Genomic DNA, 18,214 nt, shown 5'->3' on the forward strand with positions numbered 1-18,214 from the left:
TGGGCGCAGGTTTTGCAATTCCTGCAGTGGCAAGGGAGTGTGCCACGACGGGACGGTGGTTCGTTGGGGGGCGTGGACCTGACCAGGTAGTCACGGAGGGAACGTTCTTTGCGGAAGGCGGAGAGGGGTGGGGAGGGGAATATATCCCTGGTGGTGGGGTCTGTTTGGAGGTGGCGGAAATGTCGGCGGATGATTTGGTTTATGCGAAGGTTGGTAGGGTGGAAGGTGAGCACCAGGGGCGTTCTGTCCTTGTTGCGGTTGGAGGGGTTGGGTCTGAGGGTGGAGGTGCGGGATGTGGACGAGATGCGTTGGAGGGCATCTTTAACCACGTGGGAAGGGAAATTGTGGTCTCTAAAGAAGGAGGCCATCTGGTGTGTTCTATGGTGGAACTGGTCCTCCTGGGAGCAGATATGGCGGAGGCGGTGGAATTGGGAATATGGGATGGCATTTTTGCAAGAGATAGATCACCGCCGCTTCCTCACCACCAGACGCATGGAAGAAGAATGCCTCATCTTCCGCCTCGGAAAACTTCAACGCCAGGGCATCAATGTGGACTTCAACAGCTTCCTCATTTCCCCTTCCCCCACCTCATCCTAGTTTCTAACCTCCAGCTCAACATTGTCTCCTTGACTTGTCCGGACTTGTCCAACCTGCCTAGCTCCTTTTCCACCTATCCACTCCACCCTCTCCTCCCTGACCTATCACCTTCATCTCCTCCCCCACTGACCTACTGTATTCTATGCTACTCTCTCCCCATCCCCACCCTACTCTAGCTTATCTCTCCACGCTTCAGGCTCTCTGCCTTTATTCCTAATGAAGGGCTTTTGCCCGAAACGTCGATGTTGCCTGTCCTCGGATGCTGCCTGAACTGCTGTGCTCTTCCAGCACCACTAATTCAAATTAATGCTTAGTTACACTTTAAACACTTAACACTATTGCTGATAGATATGGCTGACCCCTTATTATTCTGAACATGAATGAAAGCTTATTTTTTCCAAACTTCTCACCTTTACTGCCCAAGTCTTAAATGTTAATGGTTTCAGTTGCCTTTTGCTTTAGAATTGTCAAGTAGTTGCTGCCCAATTTTCAATGTCACCTACTGCCTGTCAGTGCTGCTGAATAAAATCTTGTCTTCAATTAAAGTTTCATTGTGGTGCTCTGGTTTACACTTCAACATGTATTGCCATTATGAACCTTGAATTCCTATTAGGAATTATAGTTTTATTTATGCACATGGCTTTTCATATTGCTGCTATGTTGATCGGAACTTTTTGTTCTTAACTCAACTACCTTTGCTCCAAATAACTGAAGATATGGAGAATATTTTATAGAGTTATCATTTTGTTTATGAACAGTATAAAGTAGCAGAGCAAATGGTTTGCTCTGGAAAAATCAGATGCAACTAAGATTTATCAAAAATGTGTACTTTTAGTTGGAATCCCGAGTAGAAAATGATCTTCAGTTGGCTCTTAACAAGATATTTAAACGACCTTGTATACTATAGTATTATTGTAAAGCCTATTCATTCTCCATCTTTAGAGAATTTGAACAATTTAACAACGCAAAAGATATTGGTCTGAGACCTGCAGAAGGACTAAACTCTCCATATCCTGAAGTCACACCCTTTATGCCACAGAGACAGCCACTAAAAATATGTTCTACGGTGCCGCCACCTAGGAAACACAAGCCTAAAGTCAAATACAGCAATCTTGCAGAAAAACCAGTAAGTTTGTTTCATTTCAGTTCCACTTTTATGGTAAGATTATGTAGCAGCTATGTTATCATTAGAAATAGAAACAGAAGCTGGTGGAAATTATTCAGCGGTGGAGGCTGGAACTGAGTGCATGAGCTAGTTCTTCATTTTTGGGTCAGAATTCTGAAATCAACCCGCTCGAATTGGCACCTGGTAGCTGACATAGGTTCCCGGCAAATCCAATTGCGGTCTTTATTGTGGTAGGTGATTATTCTGGAATGAGGAAGAAAGGAGAGCAGTGACCAACAGCACGTCAAGCCTTCTTGCAAAGGCAGCCACATGATTTACAGATTCCAACTTGTGGTACTTCAAGTGGCTGTATGGCAGAGCATATTGGTTCCTGAGAGCAGCAGGAGACGACTAGTCTGTCAGATGAAGCAGGCCTGGCAGGAGGTGCCTCAGGAAATAGCTACTATGTTAGAGAGGCCCCCACAATCTTCTGTGGTCTGGCAAGGAGAGACAACCTGCTACCTCCAGTACTGACCAGCAAAAACATGATTTGCGCAGCCTTGGGTCCGTGGTGCCACCAAACACGGAAATATGGTTTTTCCAGATTGGCAAAGCTCCTATCACAAGTTCTTGAGGACAAGGCAACACAAGGCAGCAATATCATGTGTTTGACCCACTGGAGGTAGCGAAAGGCTTAACTCTTCCACTGTTTACTTTGCAACAGTAAAAGATACACAACTCCAAGAAAGGGCTTGACATCAATCTTGATGTCCAAACGTCCACAGAGGACAAGAGAATTCACATTTTCAGGGTTGAGGTGCATCAGGAAGTTGACAGTTGCAAGCTGGGATTCCTCCCAAGATGAGCTGAAATGATCTTTTTGTCTCCAGGTGATTGGGTGGACCTTCCATTTCCTCCTTTGTTTTCTCCAGGCGAATACATAGGTTCTAAGCAGATAGACTGACAAAGTGAGAACTCTGAATGAAAACTACTGAGGATACTGGAGATCTGAAATAAAATCAGTAAATGCCAGAGAAACTCAGCAACATCTGTGGAGAGAAACAGAGTTAACAACAAATTAACTGCACTCTTTTTATTTCTGGCATAAACAGTTGAAACATATTTGAATACATAATGGTGTATTCAAGGTGGTTCAGTGATTAGCATCGCTGCCTCACAGTGCCAGGGATCCAGGTTTGATTCAACCTTTGGGCATCTGTCTGTGGAGTTTGCACATTCTCCCCATATCTGCATGGGTTTTCTCTGGTTGGTCTGATTTCCTCCCACAGTCCGAAGATGTGCAGGTTAGGTGGATTGGGCACGCTAAATTGCACACAGTATTCAGGGATGTGCAGGCTAAGTGGATTAGCCATGGGAAATGCAGGTTATAGGGGTAGGGTAGGGGGTGGGTCTTGCTGGGATGCTCTTTGAAGAGTTGATGTGGACTCAGTGGGCTGTTTTCACACTGTAGGGATTCTATAAAAAATTGCCTAAGTGTCTTGCCCATCTGCACATCGACCTTGTACAGAGAGAGTTTGAGTGGTGCTATCTAATCAGGGGAGACAGGCCGGCTACTTGCGGAGCATTTCAGAGAACACCTCTGGGACACCCGGACCAACCAACCCAACCACCCTGTGGCTCAACACTTCAACTCCCCCTCCCACTCCACCAAGAATATGCAAGTCTTTGGACTCCTCCATCGCCAGACCACAACAACATGACAGTTGGAGGAAGAGCGCCTCATCTTCCGCCTAGGAACCCTCCAACCACAAGGGATGAACTCAGATTTCTCCAGTTTCCTCATTTCCCCTCCCCCCACCTTGTCTCAGTCAAATCCATCGAATTCAGCACCGCCTTCCTAACCTGCAATCTTCTTCCTGACCTCTCTGCCCCCACCCCAGTCTGACCTATCACCCTCACCTTGACCTCTTTCCACCTATCACATTTCCGACGCCCCTCCCCCAAGTCCCTCCTCCCTACCTTTTATCTTAGCCTGCTGGACAAACTTTCCTCATTCCTGAAGAAGGGCTTATGCCCGAAACGTCGATTCTCCTGTTCCCTGGATGCTGCCTGACCTGCTGCGCTTTTCCAGCAACACATTTTCAGTGCTATCTTATCAGACAAGGAGCCCAGAAATGGAGGCAAATCACATTCCCTCTGCTTGCTTGCCTTGATCAGTGGTGAATTTAATATAATCCGATGCCCTTTCAAATTGAAAATCACACAACACCAGGTTATAGTCCAATAGGTTTAATTGGAAGCACACTAGCTTTCGGAGCGACGCTCCTTCATCAGGTGATTGTGGAGGGCTCGATCGTAACACAGAATTTATAGCAAAAATTTGCAGTGTGATCTAACTGAAATTATACATTGAAACATTGATTGTCTGTTAAGCCTTTCATCTGTTAGAATACAGTGATAGTTTCACTTCTTTCATGTGTAAATCACAAAACCCTTTTTTTAAAAGTTGCATTCTCAGGTTAGTTGTTAACAATGGTGCTAGCTAGACAATGTGTTGAAGGTGTTAGCCCCCTGTGTTCTCTGTCTATGACCTGATGTTTAGATTGATTCTAATCTAAAAAGTGAGATAACAGAGTTTTACATAAATTCATGCAGTTTTTGAGCATACATTCATTTAGAACTCTGAGCTCAAAAACTGCATGAATTTATGTAAAACTCTGTTATCTCACTTTTTAGATTAGAATCAATCTAAACATCAGGTCATGGACAGAGAACACAGGGGGCTAACACCTTCAACATATTGTCTAGCTATCACCATTGTTAACAGCTAACCTGAGAATGCAACTTTTAAAAAAAGTTGCTGTATTCTAATAGATGAAAGGTTTAACAGACAATCAATTTTTCAATGTATAATTTCAGTTACACCACACTGCAAATTTTTGCTATAAATTCTGTGTTACGATCGAGCCCTCCACAATCACCTGTTGAAGGAGCGTCGCTCCGAAAGCTAGTGTGCTTCCAATTAAACCTGTTGGACTAAAACCTGATGTTGTGTGATTTTTAACTTTGTACACCCCAGTCCAACACCGGTATCTCCAAATCATAATTTCAAATTGGGTATTGTTACCTGCTTTACATTGTGATGAGCATTCACTTGCGAGTTGGCAGCCAGGTCCAGTGATGTCCTTTAAAAGCACCCTAAGACATAGAAGTCCAGTTCCACTGTCACTTTACCAGGCACTGCCAGCATGTTTGGTGAGGTGTGAAATGCACCTCTACAAGTGTATGCAATTCTCTCATCATTTTTGTTTATTGAAACATCCTTCGGCAGCACTATCATCCAGGAAGCCCATTCTTTGTTGGTATATGTTATGGAGGCCCTGATCTCGGGATGGCCTTCCTTTGTAGCAAATTTTCTACAGCAGCTACCTGAACAGTCTTGCACTACCTCACTAACTCCTCAAGGTTGACTCCCTGTCCCTCCTCTCCCTCACCCAATTAGTCCAGTGCCCGCAGATGAAATTCTCTTCAACATCAAAACACTCAACTGTTGGATTCCACTGAATGAAGAGTTATCTGATCCTTCCTTTTTTTAAAAGCAGTACTCTTAAATGCACCATCCCTATGACCGCCTTTCCGCAGTGCTGTTGCCTGTATTTCCTGTGACTCTCCTCCAAAATTGCTTTCTCTTTATTGAGCTGACAATTGAATTGTTTGCATTATTAGTTGATGGACCACCATTGTTGTCTGGGTTCCCTCTGCACTAACCACATGCTTCAGATCACATCAAAGTTGCTGTGCAGCAGGACCACGTTGGGAAGTTTCACATTGTTTGGCAATCCAAAATTGCAGGCTCATTTGCCATTGCTGTTCAGCGATAAATAAAATCAACTTCAGTTTCATAACCTTTCCTTAAGTTCTGACGAATGTCCATCACACATGCTGCTTGGCCAGCTGATTGTTTCCCAGCACTTTTTGTTCTTATTTCAGTTTTGCATTATGCACAGTGTTTTGTTCATGTATGACTCGAAACCCTGAATAATCATGTGAAAGGTATTCTTGCTTATACCAGGGCCGCTTGTGCCTTTGTATTTCTTCCTTCATTTGACATAATATTTTTTGTTCTGTCTTTCCACCTCAAGGCATTGGCCTGTCGCGATGAAAGTTCCATGGGCACAATGGGCCATTTTGCAAAGGTGAGTTGCAAAAGCAAGCTACTCTTGATTGGGTTGAGGGCAATGGGGAAAGGAATTGGAATAGTTCGAGGTGTAACAAAAGTGAACCGTCACCTGCTCCAATATTCACACACTATATTGCCAATAAGGCTTGCTGGAAAGCTTTTAGGAGAGGATTGCCATCCATAGCACAAGTTAATCCCCGGGATATTTCTGCAAGCAACCTGGGAGGAAAATTGTTGCTGCAATAAAATATTTTTAAAAAGAATTCTTCAAACACTTTCACTAATGAGTTGTGAAAATATTGGAGATGTGGAATAAAACTGTTTGGACTCTCAATCAGTCAAGCAACAAAATCTGTGCACTTTTGAATGGGCATGGGAAATGCACAAAAATCTATTGGTCTCAAATTGGAATATACTAATTGATGGAGGATCCTTCATCCTCAGAGGAAGAAAATTCCACAGATAAAATGTTATTTAAATCCAGCAGTCTTTCTCACAGATGATTTGGCTTTGGAAAAGATCTGACAATGACGTGTGGATTTTTTAACTTCAGATAATTGCAAGATGTTTTGCTTATGAGAAAGAAGGGGAGGTAAAAACAAAGACTTGTACAATGTGTGAGAAATAAAAATAATTGTATTGTTCACTTGAATTTTTGCAACATCATTTACTGATAATCACTTTATCTTGGCAAACAAACAATTTACACCAAAAGTATATGAGCAAAGTACAATTGAACATAGGCATGCATGCTTCTCTTTGTATCACCTGAAATAAGCAAATGCTTACACAAAGTTTTTCCTGAGCAGACTAATGTTTTGCTCTCTCATGATGGTCTTTTACTGCCTTTTATGACCATCTTCAGCCTAATTGTTGACATCTTGTCAATTAGGTATGCATCCACAGCTTTCTTGTGTTTGCTGTTCCAGTCTGGAATAAGCTACTGATCAAACTTGAGCAAACTAATTCTTTTTGTCTCCCACATATTCATCAGCTGTCAGGGTAAAATTTTCAGCTAATGACTTTCTTTTAAAGATAATGTATTCACAGTTGCAAGGAAATACTCAGACCATTTTCACACAAGATCCCAGAAGCAGAAATCCCAGAAGCTAATGAATTTGTTTTTGTAACATTCTTTGAGAGTTAAAAGGGAAATTTGTAAATGTCGTCAGACAGCTCTCCTGCCCTTCTTTGAGTAGTACGATATGATCTTTTGAATGCATTTCAGAGGACAGATATCTCATTGTAGCTTTCTTTAATGGGGATCCCCAGCATGGAGCTGTTGTGACAGTATCAAGTTTCCCGAGTTGCCAGTGAGATTAGTAAATTCTCACAGACAGCCTATCAGGGAATGAAAGGTATTAAAATCCAATTACGTTTTCAGCAGGTTGTGCCAAGAGAAATACTCATTAGATATAATGAGAAAATGTGTGAAATAAATTTGTTTGAAGGGTCTAGTTTAAATCTTAACAGTGAAATGTCCCTCCACTCAAAAACACAGTAATATCTATAAATACATTGTCTATTGTTTCCAAACAATATTTTTTTAGTTTATTAAACAACAGTCCACAAATATAAAATTGCATTTGAAAGACTGCATCTGTTGCTCAGCAATTGTTATTGTTTACTGTGCTGATAGAAACCCAGTTATACCGGACTGAACAAGTTGAAACCTTTTATTGGGTTTCAAACAGCGATGTGAGAGTGAAGAAAGGAAAACTGATTCTGCATGAACTGATTACAATGATCATTGGCTGTGATAAGACAGTGTACAGCACAACCTCTGGCAGAGTAGAGAATAACAGAAAGCAACTTTGGGATTTCTCCATTAGTGCAGACCTGCATGAAACCCTGAAGATGTGGTCAGTTTCAGAGGAGTCGTTTCATAAATCTCTAGCTATTCATCATCAGAAACTCCAGCAAGATTCAGGTCAATTTCCAGCATCATATCATGCCCCTTTTATGAAAAAGAGAGAGAAGAACAGAAGTGCTATTCAAGTAAGATTTGTTGCTAGAAACACAGAGAACTGGGGAACACAGTGTAAAGCATTCAGATTAGCTTCCAAGTAAAATTTAGTGGAAAAAAGTCTTGTTAGTTTGTTTAATAACCAAAAAAAAACCATTTCAAAACAATGGACAATGTACTTATAGATATTATAGATGAAACATTTCACTGTTTTCTCCCTCCACTACAGCACACTTACTCTTCTTTCAATTATTTACCGTAGGCTAGAGATGGCCTTAATGCTGTTCCATCTTCACTTCAAGAGGAAATGGATTGCAGTTTGTTTCTGACACCCCAGCAAATTCATCAAATATCCATTGGTAGGTTAAATGTTTATAACATTGATCGAGACAAAAGATGATTTCATGGGATGTGTACATAACTATCAAGGCCAGGGTTTGTTGCCCATCTCTAATTGCATTTGGTCTGAATGCCTTGTTATGCCATTTCAGTCGGCCATGTTGCTCTGGGTCAGTTCCATTTAGGCTAGAGCAGGATGATAAGGAAGGTAGATGTCCCGTCCACAATGGTTTTGTCACTATTATGAAGATGATCTTTATATTCTAGGTTAAGTTGGCAAATTTAAATTCTAGTAGCTGCTGTGGTGAGATTTGAAACCGAGTCACCAAACATTAGTCTGAATTGCTAATTCAGTGACACCACCAATTCCCCACTTGTTTCTGAATAGTCAGTTTGTTAAGGCCATTATTTTCCTGTCACAAAGTTGCATCTGCGGATACTGCCTATTGAAATATAGATATTTGTCACGTGTTTTACCAACCATTTACGTTTATGGTTACATATGAAATGTTCATCTAACACTTATATTTCAAATGTTACCACAATATTCAATGTTCCTTTTTGAAAGTGACAAGGAAATTTAGTTTGGATCAATGGTATGTGGTGCTTAATGGGTGACAATCCTGTCAGTTATTTGGTGTAGTTCTTGGGGTTCGCCACTTTCACTTGCCCCATTGTGATATCATTGAGTAAATGCCAAAGGTAGTGATATGTGGAGAGCCATGACTACCAACCTTCAGACATGAAGAAGGTGTATGTTGATAGTAATTTATCTTCTGATCAATATATAGAGAGGGGGGAGTTGTTTTTTTCCAAATACATGTTTAACATTGAGCAAAAGAATGGGTTATTTGGTGTCCAATTGTGGATGCCTACTGCAGACTTTCACCTTTCCCATTCTAAACGTTTCTTCTTCCTGGAGTTTGTTTCTATTGTTCTGGGTTATTATGCAACAGGTTTCACTGTGCCTTTGGCTGGTTCCTTTCTGGCTGGTCCATGCATATTAACTCGGCAACAGGCTGTCCTCTAAGACTGAACCACTTTTCTCCTGCTCCAGTTGATAACCTCATGTACGTCTCTGATGTTGGTGCAATCCCAGCCTTGTTAACATCTGTATTTATTAGAAGCTCTTGGAGGCAGACTATGATCCCTTAAGGAAATAGGAGACTGTAGGGAGGTCTCTGATTGCTCCCTGAAATAGGCAAAATGGGGTTGTGTGGGTTTTTCAGTTAGCTACTGGGCCACCCTGATGAGGATCAATAATGTCAAATCTGAACTTCATTTCTCTTCCACTGATGCTGCGAGGTCTGCCAACAGTGTTGCCAGCATTTTCTGTTTTTATTTCAGGTTTCCAGCATCTCCAGCATGTTGCTTTTGAATCTCAGAATATTGATACTTTCATAGTTTATTAAACCAATTACATACAGTGTTTTGACCATAACGTTAATCAGTGATCTTCATTTTCTCAATTTCTAAGTAAATCCAATCTAATTCAAAAAGTGGAAAAGACTTTCTCCTACATATTGGTCTTCTTATTATGATGCTTTTGGTGCATTCAGATGTGATACATGGAGGTGCTTAAAACCTTATCTCGAATTATTTATGAGATCATGTGGAAATTCAATCCTTACACTTTTTCTTTTCAGTGACCCCTTTCTAAGATATTTTACACCTCTATCATTTTGGAAATTCATTGACCAATCTTTCTTAGTTTATGTTTCTTCTACCCTTACTGGAAGGGGTATGAGATTAAAAAAGAACCAGCTGTTTCTGATATCTCATGCAATTAGCAATTCTTAATGTGTGATCTTAGATGGTGAGTTAAAACGTAATAAAAAAACATTATACAGAGGAACCTCGATTATCTGAATGAGATGAGTGGGCACTATTTCATTTAGATAATTGATTCTTCGGTTAATTGATTTTCTCTGGGGCTCAGAGTTTTCTGTGAAGTCTGCTCCCCGTTCAGGAGACTAGGCAGCAACACACTGCGCGTGAGACCCCGCCCCCCCCCACCTGCCCCCAACCTCGTCTGCTCCTAGCCCTATCCACCACTGCATCCACGCCCCGCCCCACCCCCAACCCCGCACCCCCTAACATCCCCACCCACTGTCTGACCCCCGTCTGCACCACCGGCCCCATCTGACCACACCCTGCTAGGCCAGCTGGACTGTACATTAACAGTAAGACTGCTGCTGCCTTTGTGGGGTAATATCCAAATAGCATGCGTGTGCACACACGCACACAACTTTTTGACAGGTTCCACTTCTGCCCAGTACAGTACAATGTTAAAGTGATTATCTGGGGCAGGGGGTTTAGGGTTCACCCCTACGTAGAACTCCAGGGAAAGTGTGAGGGGAGAGAGAAAGGGCGGGAAGTCAGTCATTTGGAGACGGTGCCTGGACTGTCCAGGACTGTTCTCAGCAGCATTTCAGTGAGCTGAGTTTGTTTTTAATCATTATACCTGTAAACAAAAGACGCGATCAGGGTTGAAACAGCTCTTTGACGTAATGTTTCTATCGGGACCTTGAGATCCCCTCGGATAAACTGATATTCGGATAATTGATATTCGGATAATCGAGGTTAATGAGAAAATGATGGAAATGAGAAAATTCGGATAATGAGAAAATAATGGAAATTAATAATTCACTAAATCTGGTTGGAGAGTAAATATTTTAATCTCTAAGCTTGTTTTTGCTCTGTTCCCTTGCAAATTATTCCCTTTAACTAACAAAAGGAAAGCATAGTTTTAAAAATCATCATATTTAAATCTTAATCATGAACAACTTTAAATAGAGTAAGCTTTGACAGTAATTTTGGTCCAGAAATAATTGATGAGATTAGGCATTAGAATATAAGCAACAATATTATTGTTGTTGTTGTAACATTGCTGCACTATGAATTGTATACAGTTCCACTTTTCGTTTTTCTAAGAATCCAGTACCCACTCCCTCAAGTTTTGATCGTGAAAAATGTACTTAATGATCACGGAACTGCTACCTTTTGTCCCCTGTGGAATTGCATTTAATCTATGACAAAGGCAATTTGTTTGGTACAATTTGTTTTTGAATTTTTTTTAAACTTCAGGTCCAACTACAATTGACTTTGGAAATGTTTGTGTATATTCAACATCAAAGCAGATTTTAAATATTGTGAACAACTTACCCACTTACATACTAATTGAAGTGACAGCTGACTATCCAGAACTCCGGGAATCCAGCCCATTATCTCAGGTGGTACCACCCATGTCCGCAGCTTGCCTACCTATAATATTTGAGTCTACATCAGAGGGAGCATTTCAAAAGTAAGTTTCAAAGAAGAATTGCTTTGTTTTTCAATAGAGAAGCAAACTGTCAGTGAACATAAATAAATGAAAATAAATAAATAAGTTGATTTTGGTTAATTGAATATGAAGGTGGTGACAAAGCAGGCAAAATAGTCTTTTTTGCCTCTCATATGTCAGTCTAATATTCATTTCTATTCAAGTCCACTTAAACAAACATGCAATGGACATTTCATGGGCAAACAGTGCGATACTGTACAGTTTGAGTCCTTGTCCATTGTTAATTTCAACTCCACACTGCCTCATGTGTTTTGATGTTGTAGCAAATTAAGTATAAATTATTGTTCTTACCTTCTGAGGTCTTATGCCACTCAGATGCACTGGGGACCTTATTGAAAGTTTAAGCAAGTGTGTTTCCATTTACTTTGCTGAAGGGTCTTGGAAAAAATAATAAACATTTTCAAAAGCATAACTTAAAGTCGGTCTCAATTTCCAGATTAGAATTCTTTGAGGAGTTAACAAGTAGGATAGTTAAAGGGGTAGCAATGGGTGTAATATATTTGGATTTTCAGAATGCATTTAATAAGGTACCACACATAAGGTTACTTAACAAGGTAAGAACCCATGGTATTGTGGTTAGTATATTAGAATGGATAGAGGACTGGCTAGCTAATAGACGACGGAGAGTTATGATAAGACAGGATATTTTCAGACTAACAAATTGTAACTAGTGCCACAGGAATAAATACTGCAACCATAATTATTTCCAATATATATTCATGACTTGGATAAGAAAGTGAATGTACTGCAGCTAAGTTTGTGGATGACATACAGATAAGTGTGAATGCAAGTGGTGAGGATGGCTTTAATGGTCTGAAAAAGATCCAGATAGGTTAAACAGGGAAAATAGAAGTGAAGAATATTATTTAAGTACAGAGAGGTGCAGAAATCTACAGCACAGAGGCATTTCGGGGTCCCATGAACACATTACAAAAAAGTTAGCATCCAAGTCTTTATTTTTTTGGCAGCAGTTGAAATGGGAGGAGTGACAGAGGCCCAATGGGAAGGTAAGTTTAAAGTATATAAGCTTATCTCGGGGGTTCAGTGGTCTTCATTTCTTCGATGGCAGTTGAAGTAGGAGGAGTGACAGTGAGGACCAGAGGCCCGACAGGAAGGTAAATTTAACTCGTGTATAGGTGGAGCGCATGCTGAGCAGGAGTGGACGTGGGACTGCTGGGTAAGTGAGGATTTATATTCGGGCAGTTGCTTTACCCGAAGGACTACTCGGGTAGTATCTCCCACCCATCCTCCTCCTCTAACCAGAAAAAAAAGCTCTGTGCACCAGATTAAGTGAATTAAATGGACTAGTTTTTATTTTTTTTTAGTTTTCAGTAATCTTGTTGGGAATTTAGAATAGTAGGAATGGAAGTTAGGGCAGTTGAATGTTCCTCCTGCAGAATGTGGGAGGTAAGGGTCACCACTGTATCTGTGGGAAGTGCACCCAACGCTGGCTCCTCGAGAACTGTGTTAGGGAACTGGAGCTGGAGCTGGATGAACTTCAGATCATTTGGGAGGCGTAGGGGGTTATTGAGAGGACTTACAGGGAGGTAGTCACACCTCAGGTACAAGAGAAGGGGTAGATGGGTTACTAGGAGAAAGTGAGGACTGCAGATGCTGGGGATCAGAGCTTAAAAATGTGTTGCTGGAAAAGCGCAGCAGGTCAGGCAGCATCAAAGGAGAAGGAGAATCGACATTTCGGACATAAGCCCTTCTTCAGGAATGGGTTACTGTCAGGGCACAGAAAGGGAACCGGCAGGCAGTGCAGGGATCCCCTGTGGCCGTTCCCTTCAACAACAAGTATACCGTTTTGGACTCTGTTGGGGGAATTGACTTACCAGGGATAAGCAATGGGGCATGGATCTCTGGCACAGAGTCTGTCCCTGTTACTCAGAAAGGAAGGGGAAGAGGAGCAGAGCATTAGTCATTGGGGGACAGATAGGAGGTAATATGGGAACGTGGGAGACTCACCGTTGGTGTGTTGCCGCCCAGATGCCGGGGTCATGATGTCTCTGATCATGTTTTCAGGATCCTTGAGGGGAAGGGGAAGCAGCCCCAAGTTGTTGTCCACATACGCACCAACGGCATAGGTAGGAAGAGAGATGGGGAAGTACAGCAGAAATTCAGGCAGCTAGGGTGGAAGCTTAGAGCTAGGACAGACAAAATTGTTATCTTTGGTTTGTTGCCCATGCCACATGCTAGTGAGACAATGAATAGGTAGAGAGAAGAGTTGAACACTTGGCTACAGGGATGATACAAGACGGAAGGTTTTGGATTCCTGGATAATTGGGGCTCTTTCTGGGGTAGGTAGGCCACTACAAACAGGATGGTCTTCACCTGAACCAGAGGGCTATCAATATTCTGGGTGGGATATTTGCTAATGCTCTTTGGGTAGGTTTAAGCTAATTCAGCAGAGGGATAGGAACCCAGATTGTAGCTTGAGTATACAGGAGGTTGAAAGTAGTGAGGTCCGAAATAAGGTTTCAAGGTCGCAAGAGGGCACCGGCAAGCAAGAAGTTGGTTTGAAGTGTGTCTACTTCAATGCCAGGAGCATCTGGAATAAGGTGGGTGAACTTGCAGTATGGGTTGGTACCTGGGATTTTGATTTTGTGGCCATTTCGGACACATGGATTGAGCAGGGACAGGAATGGTTGTTGCAGATTCTGGGATTTAGAAGTTTCAGTAAGAACAGAGAAAATGGTAAAAGAGTGGGACGTGTGGCATTGTTAGTCCAGGACAGTATTATGGTTGCAGAAAGGATGTTTGAGGGCTTTTCTACTGAGATAGTATGGGCTGAGGTTAGAGGAGAAAGTGAGGTCTGCAGATGCTGGAGATCAAAGTTGAAACTTTATTGCTGGAACAGCACAGCAGGTCAGGCAGCATCCAGGGAACAGGAGATTCGACGTTTCGGGCACAGGCCCTTCTTCAGGAATGGGTTAGAAACTGGAAAGGAAAGGAGGCCATGTTGGGAGTGTTTGGCCTCCAAATAGTTCCACAGATAATTGGGGCTCTTTCTGGGGTAGGTGGGAAAGAATAGTAAAAATTATTCAGTTTAGGAGCGAGAGTGACAGGGTAGTTGTTATGAGGGATTTTAATTTTTCAAATATTGACTGGGAATTCTATAGTTTAGATGGGTCAATTTTTGTCCAATGTGTGCAGGAGGGTTTCCTGACACAGTATGTAGACAGGCCAATAAGGGGCGAGGCCACATTGGATTTGGTATTGGGGAATGAACCTGGCCAAGTCACTGAATATATTTAAGGAAGAAATAGATAGATTTCTACAAGTTAAAGGTGTCGAGGGCTCTGGGTAGAGGGCAGGAGTATGACATTGACAGAGAGGCCCAGCCATGATCATTTTCAAGAGTGGAGCAGGAGAAAGTGAGGACTGCAGATGCTAGAGATCAGAGTCGAGAGTGTGGTGCTGGAAAAGCACAGCAGTCAGGCAGCATCTGAGGAGCAGGAGATGAAATGCTTATGCTTGAAACATCGATTCTCCTGCTCCAAGATTGCTGCCTGACCTGCTGTGCTTTTCCAGCACCACACTCTTGAATAGTGGAGCATGCTCGATGCTCTGAACGGCCTACTCCTCCTGTTTTCCCTGGGCTGAATGTTATGTTCTTTTGGCTCAGTGCCAGTAGCGTTGTCTTTTTGGATGGTATTTCATTGCGAGGCCTTGCAATATTTCTTGCAGTATATTGCCAAACTCACCTTATTAACTACCTTCCCTACCCAATGGCGTCCCTCATGTCTGAATTTAGTCCCATCTTACCAATCACCATTCCAAGAACAATTCTGTACAGCCAGGATATCCCAGAATTCACCGGCAACCCTGGCAACTGTCCCATCTTTAAAGTTTGTTGTGCACCTGGACAAGCAAACACTGTCAGGCAGAGTTACCCTGCGCAATTCCAGGCTTTCATCCCAGACATGACAAACAGGTGGAAATTGGTGCCTTGCATCGCAGGCAGGACTGCTGGATGGGGTAGTGCAGAGGCAGGACTCCTTCCCCCAGGAACAGCAGTGGAGGCAGCAACACCAGATCATGCCAACCTGATCTGAGATTGTCACCCAGCCTACTGCAGTCTCAACCATCTGGATTAATGCCTCACAATGTTGGGAGTAGGCCATCCCGCCAATAGCTCACACTCACTCTATCTCTGCTATTGTACTGGCCTCCCATCCAGACTAAACTGTCTACCACCCTCACTATTGTTTGCAGCATCTTAACTCACTCACTCTCATCCACCTCAAGCCCCAGCACCATTAACCCTGCGTGACCTCTGCACTGCCTCCTCACTCAATCAGGACAACTCACTGCGTGGATGGAATGTAACAAAAGAGCCAACCAAATTCACCTCCCTTGATCTTTGCCTCACTTTCAATCAAGGAAGAATACAACCCTCGATGGGGCAAAGCTGGTGGGCTGACTGACATTCAGCTCCTCACTCCTTACAAGGAGGACACCCTGACTCAGATGTCTCCTGGTGGCTGACTGCTCATGTCCAAGTCCCTGAGCTGGTATCAGAGGCTACCCTGAACTTGAGTCATTCAGATTCCCTGGCTGAAGGATAACCCCTAGACTTGACTGAAGCCTGCTGACAACCGTGACAAGCTTCCTGCCTTTGTGCCTGCTCTAAACAGCACAATAAGACAGTAGTAATGTGATAAAACAAATAACTGCAGATACTGGAAATCTGAAACAAAAGAAACAGAAATTGTTGGAGAAACTCATTCAGTCTGACAGCATCTGTGGAGAGAAAGCAGAGTTAAAGTTTCTCGTTCCGTGACCCTTCTTCAGAGTCCATGGGTGGACCTGTAACATTAATTTTGCTTTCTCTCCATAGATGCTGTCAGACTGAATGAGTTTCTCCAGCAATTTCTGTTCTTCTTTCAATATTAATATGGGCCTAGTGGCAAAGTGCACAAAGGTAAAGCAATGCAAGGCAGGAATACTATGAGCATCCAGATAGGCTCTGAATGAGTGAGTGTTGTGATAGCAGGTGAAGAGGCTGAAGATACAGCCTGGACCAGTCCATGAGCTGAGTTCATATCCACGAGCACACTGTGTCCTTGCAGCAGTATTATAACAATAATTGTTGGTGCAGGACAGAAGTGTAGAAGTGTTTTGTAAGTAGATCAGAGTTAGTGGATCAATTGCGTTTAGCTGTTTAGTGTGTTTGATAACATAGGAAATTGCATATTAATGAGATAAGTTGGGCAGTTAACAAGATATTTAACAAGCTAATCTCCCTTAATAGGCAACTTCCCAGTGCCCAGCAGGAAACTCACCACACCATTTATCGAAAGTATAACAGATGGTGAGAAGTGCTCTTGATATTGAGATGGGCCTCAATGGACTTTTCATCTAATTCTGTCACAAATCTGACAATAAACCTTGAATACACCAATAAAATTGTGCTCTATTGCTAATCCTGTTCTTGTCCTTACCTAACTGTGCAATCTCAGAATTTCAGCTGAGATTACTGGATAAAAATCAGGAGCATGAACTCTCTCATTGACTCATGCTGATTTTAATTCTGACATTACAATTGCTGCCTGGCTAAAAGCACAACTAATTCACTGATGTGTGAAAGGAGAGACTGAGTATTGGAATATCATGACTTGTATGGCTCAGATCCACACAGATAGTATGCTTACTAAATGAGTTGATGACAGTGTTTCTAAAAGGAATTTCTGAATTGAATACGACAGCAGGTCAATAGACTACAAGATAAATTTGCTACAATCATTTGGTTGTCAAGAATAACTTGAAAGAATGTTGCTGAGGTATGAAAATAGAAAGTGAAGTTGGATGAATTGAAGCAACTTTTCTTTACAATACTACCTTGTAATGTTCAATCAGCAATGATAGCTACCATCTGTAAAGTTTGCATTTGGCATGCTTATTAGTGTTGGTGATGTGACATCTTGGACTCCGAAGTGTAGTTTGAGAATCTGAATGCTGTTTTGAAATGGGCACAATTTAAAGTTGTTTTAAATTGTGGATTTTACGATTGGTAAATTTGATTCATTTACAACTCCCTTTCCCAATAAGTATTTGCAGTATCTTAATTTCTATCACATATTGGGCAATGCAAAAATGGATGCAACTGTCTTCAGATTAGAAAAGCAGTGTTAATGCTGGGCAGGACACTTTATAGGTATGCAATAGACTGAGAGGAGCTCATATTTTTCTAGGATTTTAAACAGAACCATCTGTTAGTATTGGAGGTATTGTGATCAATAATGCTTGTTTCTTCAGCTGGTATTGCAAAAATATTAATTTTCTTTTATGATGCAGGTCAATAGACTACAAGATAAATAATCATCACGTCGGTCGTATATTAATACTGGCAAATGTGGTTTGTGTGGCTCTTGAGCTATCAACCAATGAAGTGGTGCTGACCCCAAACTATGGGTTTCTAGCAGAAACGGGCTTCAGAACAACTGTGCGGCTTTACAACAGGCGGAACTACCCTGCACAATTCAGCTGGAGTCCAATCCTCTCAGAAGATGGAATCGCATTCTTTATCCGACCTGATGGAGGTATTTGTTGTAAAAATTAAGTTAGCTAGAGGAAGAAGCAAAAGAGAGTAAATTAATCAAGTCATTCTTTCCTACCTTTAAAGTAGCATTAGTAACACAATAACTATCAAAGACAACACCATCAGAATACCATCATCAGAGAATTTGCCATCAAAGATATCACCATCAGAAACATCAA

General features: G+C 41.9%; 1 protein-coding gene across 1 annotated transcript in view; it reads left to right on the forward strand.

The window, feature by feature from the left end:
* LOC122555067 (cilia- and flagella-associated protein 47-like) overlaps nucleotides 1-18,214 on the forward strand; it is a 451,312-nt gene that overhangs the window by 66,976 nt on the left and 366,122 nt on the right. The window contains exons 12-16 of the mRNA XM_043700727.1: nucleotides 1,540-1,723; nucleotides 5,806-5,859; nucleotides 8,072-8,168; nucleotides 11,236-11,452; nucleotides 17,792-18,036. Coding sequence (XP_043556662.1) covers nucleotides 1,540-1,723; nucleotides 5,806-5,859; nucleotides 8,072-8,168; nucleotides 11,236-11,452; nucleotides 17,792-18,036 — 797 coding nt within the window. The remainder of the gene's footprint in view (nucleotides 1-1,539; nucleotides 1,724-5,805; nucleotides 5,860-8,071; nucleotides 8,169-11,235; nucleotides 11,453-17,791; nucleotides 18,037-18,214) is intronic.

Source organism: Chiloscyllium plagiosum, chromosome 12 (genome assembly GCF_004010195.1).
Source record: "Chiloscyllium plagiosum isolate BGI_BamShark_2017 chromosome 12, ASM401019v2, whole genome shotgun sequence".
Taxonomy (NCBI): domain Eukaryota; kingdom Metazoa; phylum Chordata; class Chondrichthyes; order Orectolobiformes; family Hemiscylliidae; genus Chiloscyllium; species Chiloscyllium plagiosum.